Source organism: Rana temporaria, chromosome 8 (assembly GCF_905171775.1).
Source record: "Rana temporaria chromosome 8, aRanTem1.1, whole genome shotgun sequence".
In the NCBI taxonomy this organism is placed as follows: Eukaryota; Metazoa; Chordata; class Amphibia; order Anura; family Ranidae; genus Rana; species Rana temporaria.
In genome coordinates, this window is record NC_053496.1 from 12,775,252 (window position 1) to 12,783,962 (window position 8,711).

Consider the following 8,711-nt stretch of genomic DNA (forward strand, 5'->3'; position numbering starts at 1 on the left):
TATCCAGCGCGCGCCTCAAGTCGAGTCCCCGCTTCCCGCGCTCAGTTCGAAACGCCTCCGCTGACATATACCAAGTGCAGTACACTCGGGTACATTCGGCAAGGCTCGGCGTCGCTCGCGCTCACGCTCTGTGACGTTTATGCGTGAGCACGAGCGAAGCCGAGACTAGCCGAATGTACCCGAGTGTACTGCACTCGGTATATGTCGGCGCAGGATTTCAAACTGAGCGCGGGAAGCGGCTATCGGCGTATATCGCGCACCCACGATTTCCCCCTTATTTTAAGGGGAAAATAGTGCGCGATATACGCCGATAAATACGGTATACTATATTTTTTAATATTGGTGAGCGCCCCAACACCTCCCATCCTTCATAATACCAGTGATCACTGTCCTGGAATTAATCCTAAATCCCATCAATCATTTCAGCAATAATATAAGACAAAAGATCCTCTTACCTGCTGTCTCCATGTCTGAAAATATAAGAAGAGTCCTGAACTGCTGTACTGTAATAGGCTCTATGTATGATATCAAATACACTATACATGTTGTGACTGCACTCCTAGTCCCCTGTTCCTGTGTGGTCACCCAGGCTGAGATCTGCCCAGTCCAGTCTAACCATAAAGAACAATGTGAAGATCATAACATCCTGTATTTCAGAGTATGTACCAGTGTATTTTTTTTATTTTTTATGACTGTGTAAGGATATTAGATTGTTAGCTCCCTCAGGGTGCAGGAGGTGAAGGTCTGATGCACGTCCAAGAGTCTATTAAAACTATCCATACTTCCTGCCGACACCACCGATTGTGGAAGAGGGTTCCACATCCTTACCTCCCTGACAATGAAAACCCCCTACACACATTGGCCCAGATTCAGGTAGAATCACGGAATATTTGCGTGGGCAAAGAGCAAAGATTTTTCTCTGCGCCCACGCAAATATTTTGAAATGCCCGCGATTCACGGAGCAGTTGCTCCGTAAATTGCGCGGGCGATATGCTAAATAGCCCTGCGTAAGGGCGCCTAATGTAAATGATCCCGCCGGGGGCGGGAATCATTTAAATTAGGCGCGCTCCCGCGCCGAGCGAACAGCGCATGCTCCGTCGGGAAACTTTCCCGACGTGCATTGCGGCAAATGACGTCGCAAGGACGTCATTTGCTTCTAAGTGAACGTGAATGGCGTCCAGCGCCATTCACGGTTCACTTACGTAAACGACGTGAAATTTAAATTTCACGAGCGGGAAGGGCGGCTATACTTTAGCATTGGCTGCCCCTGCTATTAGCAGGAGCAGCCTTATGCTAAAGTCGCCGTACGGAAACTCCGTACCTTGTGTGCGCAGGGCCCGCGCAACTTTTGTGAATCGGTGGTAGTATGCAATTTGCATACTATACGCCGATCACAATGGCCTAGCCTAGCGGCCAACGCAAGAATGCAGCCTGGGATGTGAAGGCATAAGGAGGCTTATGTCTGTCACATCCTAGGCTGCATTCGGTGTAACGAGGTTCCTGAATCAGGAGCACTCGTTACACCGGAGCAAGTAAGCACTTGCGCCGCGCAACCTATGGTTGCGCGGGCGCAAGTGCTTCTTGAATCTGGCCCATTGAGGTTAAAGGAACACTAAAGGTTCGTTTTTTATTAGATCAATTGATTGCTGTAAGCTAGAGCATTTAATTAAGAAGGCCGAGGAGCGGCCTGTGTTTATGGGAGGAGCCCGGGGAGCCTATATAACCTCCTCACCTCCCTCCGGGCTCCGTCGGCTTCCTGTCTCAGCACGAGACTTCCGGCGCACTTCGCCCACCCCCCCCCCCCCCATCCCATTTCACAGGAATTCCCAGGTTCATTCCTCTCCACAACATCTATCATTTAACAGGGTATGCCCCCTTATTCTGGCGTACCGTCCATTAGGGCCAGCGCACACTTCAGGCCATTCTATGTTGTGAGTCCTAGTCAGTCTGTGTCCATGTCCGTGTCGGCCGTAGGGCTCCAACCATAAATATCACTTACCTCGTTTTTCCTTTTGACCTTCAAAATACAGTAATCCAGGTTGGAAAATGCCATTTCCTGTCTCTCCTCTTCTTGCTTTCCACCAGCATCTGAGCCGTTTTGCATGGTGGAAAGCAGAATGTGCTCACCCCCTCTCTATGACTACAGCCCTGCGTGAAGATGCTCTCTTATTCCTCACAGGCATGGAGGCTAAGCCTAATTGGAACTGTAGTTCCCATTAGGCCGTGATGTAGCAAGAATGAATGCGCACCGCAAACCAGGAAGTCAGTGGCCTAGATTCAGAAAGCAATTGCGTCTGCGTAACCATAGTTACGCAGCGCAATTGCTTAGTTGCGCCGCCGTATCAAGTGCTCCTGATTCAGAAAGCTCGATACGCCGACTGCAGCCTAAGATATGACTGGCATAAGGCTCTTATGCCATCGTATCGTAGGCTGCATTCTTACGCTGGCCGCTAGGTGGCGTTCCCTTAGTGGTCAGCGTATAGTATGCAAATTGCATACTAACGCCGATTCACAACCCTACGCGAGCCCTGCGTACGCAGTTTACGTCGTTTCCGTTCGTCGGGTTCCACGTAAGGCTGCCCATGCTATTAGCAGGGGCAGCCAATGCTACGTATACCCGTTGTTCCCGCGTCGCGAATTTAAAATTTGACGTCGTTTGCGTAAGTGAATCGTGGATGGCGCTGGACGCCATTTACGTTCACTTTGAAGCAAATTACGTCCTTGCGACGTCATTTGCCGCAATGCACGTTGGGAAAGTTTCCCGACGGAGCATGCGCACTACGTTCGGCGCGGGAACGCGCCTAATTTAAATGATCCACGCCCCCTACGGGATCATTTAAATTACGCGTCCTTGCGCGGGCCATTTTTACGGAGCGCCCACGCAAATTACTGAGCTACTGCTTCGTGAATGAAGCGTAGCGCAGATAATTTGCGGAGGCGCAGGGTAAAAACGGTACACTGCGCCTTCGTAAGAAGTGCGCAGCGGTACCTGAATCTACCCCAGTGAGAATAATGATTCAGGAGTGACGGAGGTGAATAAAACAGCTCGATTTCAACAGGTATCAAACTAGTTATAATGCAAAACATTACTTTTTACTTTATCAGCTACTGTCAGACTTTAGTTTAAGAGGAAAATATTTTCGTCTTTACAACCCCTTTAAAGAGGAAGTTAACCTCCCCTCCCCGAAAAACGGGGGAAAAAAATAACCTGCAAGACAAAGGCATAATGAGCTAGTATGCATAGCATACTGGCTCATTATGTGGCACTTAACTGAGAACGAAGCCCCCGAAGTCCTCCTCGTTCCCCTCCGCCGCCATGTCTCCTCGCATCTTCGTGTTATCGCCGCTCCGGCGCTGTGATTGGCCGGAGCGGCGATGGCGTCACTCCCGCACGTAGGCGCGGGACAGCAGGTCCCCACGCATGCGTGAAATCACGGCATTAACCCCGATAATGGCAGTGACAAAAACTGCACTTTCAGTGCGCCTGCACCGTTGTCTACGGCGCGCATGCGCCGTAGACATCGGCGTCTGTCATTTCTGCAAATATCTCCTAAACCTTTTAGGCTTGGGAGGTATTTGTTGCACCTACAGGTAAGCCTTAATCTAGGCTTACCTGTAGGTTAAAGGGGTTTACAACCACTTTAAACCGCTTTTTTCCAGTCTTATCGTGTAGCCCTGTTTCCGCTTACACTCCCTGGGCCAGATTCACAGAGCGAGTACGCCGGAGTATCTGCTGATACTCCGGCGTACTTTCAAATTTGCTGCGTCGTATCTTTATTTTGAATTCTCAAACAAAGATACGACGGCATTTGGCTAAGATCCGACAGGCGTACGGCTTCGTACACCTTCGGATCTTAGGATGCAATACTTCGGCGCCCGCTGGGTGGAGTTTGCGTTGTTTTCCGCGTCAGGTATGCTAATTATCTGTTTACGGCGATCCACGAAGGTACGCGCGGTCGTCGCATTCTCTTACGTCGTCGGTAGTCGGTTTTTCCCGTCGTAAAGTTGCGACTGCTATTTAGGTGGTGTAAAAATAGACAGGCCATGTTAAAGGCAGTCATTTCCGCGTCGAATTAAATTTATTTTTTTTGCGTAAGTCGTCCGTGAATAGGAAAGGACGTAACGCACGTCGCCGTTCAAAAAATTACGTCGGTGCGACGTCATTTCGTGCAAAGCACGGCGGGAAATTTAAAAACGGAGCATGCGCAATACTTTCGGCTCGGGAACGCGCCTAATTTAAATGATACACGCCCCATTTGAATTAGGCGGGCTTGCGCCAGACGGCTTTGCGCTACGCCGCCGCAAGTTTACAGGCAAGTGCTTTGTGAATCAAGCACTTGCGCTGACAACTTGCGGCGGTGTAACGTAAATGACATACGTTACGCCGCCGCAAATGTATGTGAATCTGGCCCATTGTGACTAAAAAGTTTCATACTTACGTTGGGATCGCTGTGTCTCTTTTTCAGGGAGAAAAAATTTAGTGGAATACTATGCGGCCGAACCAGAGTTTTATAAATTGACACGATAATCGTTTTATCTCTGTTGTTCTCTGTCTCTGTCTCTCTTATCTCTGTTGTTCTCTGTCTCCCCCTCCAGTCCTTGTCCCTGCTGCAGTTGGAGATTTTGCAGAGCAGTGTTGGCAGCTCTGCACATGTTCAGTTTTCAGTGTATTTTCTACCCTGAGCTTTTCCTCTCTATCACATCTGAGCATCCCATGTGATTATAGAGCAGCACATGTGGGTGTATACACAGTGGTAAATGACAGCCAACTCCCTCCCTCCTTCATGCACACTAACCAGCTAAATACAGTCGGGTGGGATATAACATATTGATTGATGGAGGCTTCACCTCCCTATGATTCTAAGGCCTTGTACACACGAGAGGATTTATCCGCGGAAACGGTCCTCTGGACCGTTTCCCGCGGATAAATCCTCTGGCGGATTTTGATCTGATGGTTGTACTAACCATCAGATCAAAATACGCGCAGAATTCCCTCCGCGGTGACGTGTCGCGCCGTCGCCGCGATGATGACGCGGCGACGCTGAAATATAAGGACTTCCACGCATGCGTCGAATCATTACAACGCATGCGAGGGAGGGGAGCGGACGGATTGATCCGGTGAGTCTGTACAGACCACCGGATCAATCCACTGGACTGGATTCCAGCGGATAGATTTCTTAGCATGCTAAGAAATTTTTATCCGCTGGAAATCCATCGGCCCGAAATATATCCGCGGATAAATATCCGCTGGGTCGTACACACCAGCGGATCTATCCGCTGAAACCGATCCGCGGATAAATTCCAGCGGATAGATCCTCTCGTGTGTACACAGGCTGGAGGGGCGCGACATAGCCTGTCATCAATCCACCCATGCCATGTTTGTGCCAAAAAATAATAAAGATTTTTGTTATTAAAATAATTACAGGGTCATCATCCACATACAGAAATAGAAGAGACAATGTAAATTAAACAGTGTGTATTTAGTATAGGGTGACCGGACATCCCCGGTTTCCGGGGACAGTCTACGGATTGAGGACACTGTCCCCGGACCAAGTCTGTCCCCGGATTGCATTTGAACAGGAACTTTAATAGTTGCCCTCCTGGCACATAGAACTTTCTGGGAGGACCTTAATTTAAAGTGGATGAGCATAATATCAGATTGGCAATGAGAAGTTTCATTTCTTTTGAAAAGAGACATTTTCTGTGGATGGAAAGAAGGTTTTACAGAGAAAACAAAACCACCAGAACCCGTTGTGATGATAACACAAGATGACCACACAGAGATGGAGAACTTCGAGGCATTACACAAACAGATACCACACTGCAAAAAAGTTCTTAAAATACATATATAAAGTAAGTGTAAAAAAAAATTCTAGTATGTTTCACATCGTACCTTGCTGTATACAATCTTCTTAAACAGGGGAGCTGCGGTGGCTCAAACGCGATTGGCACTGCGCTGACAAGCCATTCACCTCTGCAGCTAGGGCTTCGGATCCCGCTCTCATCTACATGTGAATTGAGTTTGGTGGTCTCAGCCCGGCTCCCGGTGGGTGTGCTGTGCGAGGTAAGCCTGCGCTTAGTACGCCCACCGCCCTCCCACAAAAACCACCACACTTACACGCACTCGAAATTGGGTTAACATCACGCACTTTGACCACGCGGTCTCTAAAAAAGAGAGGCGAAGGACTAACGGGGCTGGTTGAGCGGGCTAGATCCTCTCACTCCCTTATAGGGAGTCCCTCTGCCCCGTTGGGCTTCAAAGCGGAGCAGGTAGGGCGGGCTGTGTGGGAGGACCCCCTCACACACCCACCATTGCCACCCGGGGCATGGAGAAAGGTGGCAGATTGCCTCTGGGGGAGGCCTACTCCCAACTCCTGCAGTCCGGCTCCTCTCTCGAGTACACGCACAAAATATACTTTAAAAAAAAAAAAAAACATTTTTGTAACCCTGTTGCAAAGTTTCTTACCTGGAGATCCTGCCAGTAACAGCTCTTCCTGTTGCAGACTAACAACACTAAGCTGAAGCATTGTTAGCCTGCCATGGGTGCTCCTTCAGTTGTCCTATCAAGTTAGCTTTCTGTAATCGCCCTGGACATCACCATGATGAGAGAGGAAGAGGCAGCGTGGGAGCCAATCGGACTTTAACGTGGATGTAAACCCCATTCATGAAATCTGACATTGGCACATATATCTGGAGTGTTTACTTATCTCTCTCCAAAGCCCTAAGTCTCGTGTCTTTCTGCTGCTCCGTTCCTCTGTTCTCAGCATAATTTATGACAAGCTTTCCAACACAGGAGATAAAAGCAGCTGGAAATGTGTGTGAACTTAGAGACAGATAAGCAGAGAGCTGGTCTATTCACAGCAGAGCTCCGCACGTTTCTTCATTCCTCTGCCTATGTGGAGGGGAGGGGGGTGGGGATGTGTCTTTCCTCCAATCAGCTGTCACACAGTGTATGCCCAGACTCCACACCTACTGCTGAAACAGGAAGAACACAATATGCACTTTCTAAAGAATGCAGATAGATGAAGACAGCAGATATACATGTAAAACTTATATAGGGAGATTTGTTTCATCCCTGTGTATCATCTGAGGCTGTTCACATTACTGGGTATATGTGAGGTATAGCAGGGAAACCTCCAATAAAAGGGGTTGTAAACCCATGCTGTGCCTGGCCCCCCAGCGCCCCCGTTTTACTTACCTGAGGCCTGAATTTTCATGGGCGCGATCCTGCGTCACTCTCCCCACAGCTTCTGGCTCTTCATTGGATAGGTTGAGAGCAGCGCAGCCATTGGCTCCTGCTGCTGTCAATCAAATGCAATGAAGTGGCCGCCGGGGGGTGGGACCGAGTCATACACTCAGCTGCTATGGACACCGAGTGCATGACACGGAAGCATGCCAGCAAGGTAACCCCCTTTGGGATAGCGCTTCTCAGAGGGGGTTACCTATTGTGGGGAGGAGCCGCGAGAGCCGCCATGGGACCCCAGAAGAGGACGATTTGGGCCACTCTGTACAAAACAAACTACACAGTGGAGGCAAGTATGACATTGTTATTTAAAAAAAAAACTGAACCCATAGTATTACTTTAAGTAAATCAAGGGAATTGCTAGGGGGTACCATCATCCACATAGCAATAATGGATAATTTAGTGCAAGGAGACAATTCCCCAAAAGGAGTCTCCAGAGCAAGAAAAAAAATGGACTATCTTGGTACCCTGAACAGATTAGACATCAGATAAAACATAAGAATTTTATTGATCCATAATTAAAATCTAATGAAGTATCCCGATACAAAAACTACAAATATAAATAAAATATACAAATTTTACAATACACTGGTACTCAAATACACTCCATGATGGAAAGTAGAAGTTAAATTTCCTCAGTGCTCAATCATCCTCTACTCTGTAGCTCTGTGCATGATGATACACTTCCATTTTTGCATGATGACGTCTGGTTTTACGGAATCACACAAAACTGGAAGTGCATCATCGTTTCCCGGCAAGTAGGGTTTTCTATACAGCATAATTTTTAAAGTTCTATGTGAGTGTTTTTAATTCATTTTTTAATAAAATTGATTTGCAGATTTACATTATTGGGTATTTGACACTTTTTCTTTCCCTTCATTTGCTGTACATTTACTGGACCCATTGTGACCTCATATAGAGTAAGAAGGGATACGAGCTGTGGAACCTTTTATAATAACAAGCGCTCTTTGATCACTCTCATGCAGGAGGTCATGGCTTTCTGGTAAGCCTGTAATTTGTTCAATGTGGTGTTGTGTAGAGCAGGTGAAGATTTTTTTTTCTATAGTGTTGTACCTTTCCATGTGGTGGACTTTTATATGGACTGCTACACAACATTAATATATTTTACACTCTATGCTTATGTTTATATGTTCTAACCTAGTTTTGGTGATCAGTGGGAAGAATGTTCCTTACATTGGTGATCAGTGAGAAGAATGTCCCTTACATTGGTGATCAGTGGGAAGAATGTCCCTTACATTGGTGATCAGTGGGAAGAATGTTCCTTACATTGGTGATCAGTGGGAAGAATGTCCCTTACATTGGTGATCAGTGGGAAGAATGTTCCTTACATTGGTGATCAGTGAGAAGAATGTCCCTTACATTGGTGATCAGTGAGAAGAATGTCCCTTACATTGGTGATCAGTGGGAAGAATGTCCCTTACATTGGTGATCAGTGAGAAGAATGTCC

The 8,711-nt window shown here is 47.5% G+C and overlaps 1 protein-coding gene across 1 annotated transcript in view; it reads right to left on the reverse strand.

The window, feature by feature from the left end:
* Window positions 1-6,527, reverse strand: part of LOC120910363 (C-type lectin domain family 7 member A-like) — a 38,445-nt gene extending 31,918 nt beyond the window's left edge. Inside the window, exon 1 of the mRNA XM_040322122.1 lies at window positions 6,467-6,527. Coding sequence (XP_040178056.1) covers window positions 6,467-6,527 — 61 coding nt within the window. The remainder of the gene's footprint in view (window positions 1-6,466) is intronic.
* Between the last annotated feature and the right edge of the window lie 2,184 nt (window positions 6,528-8,711).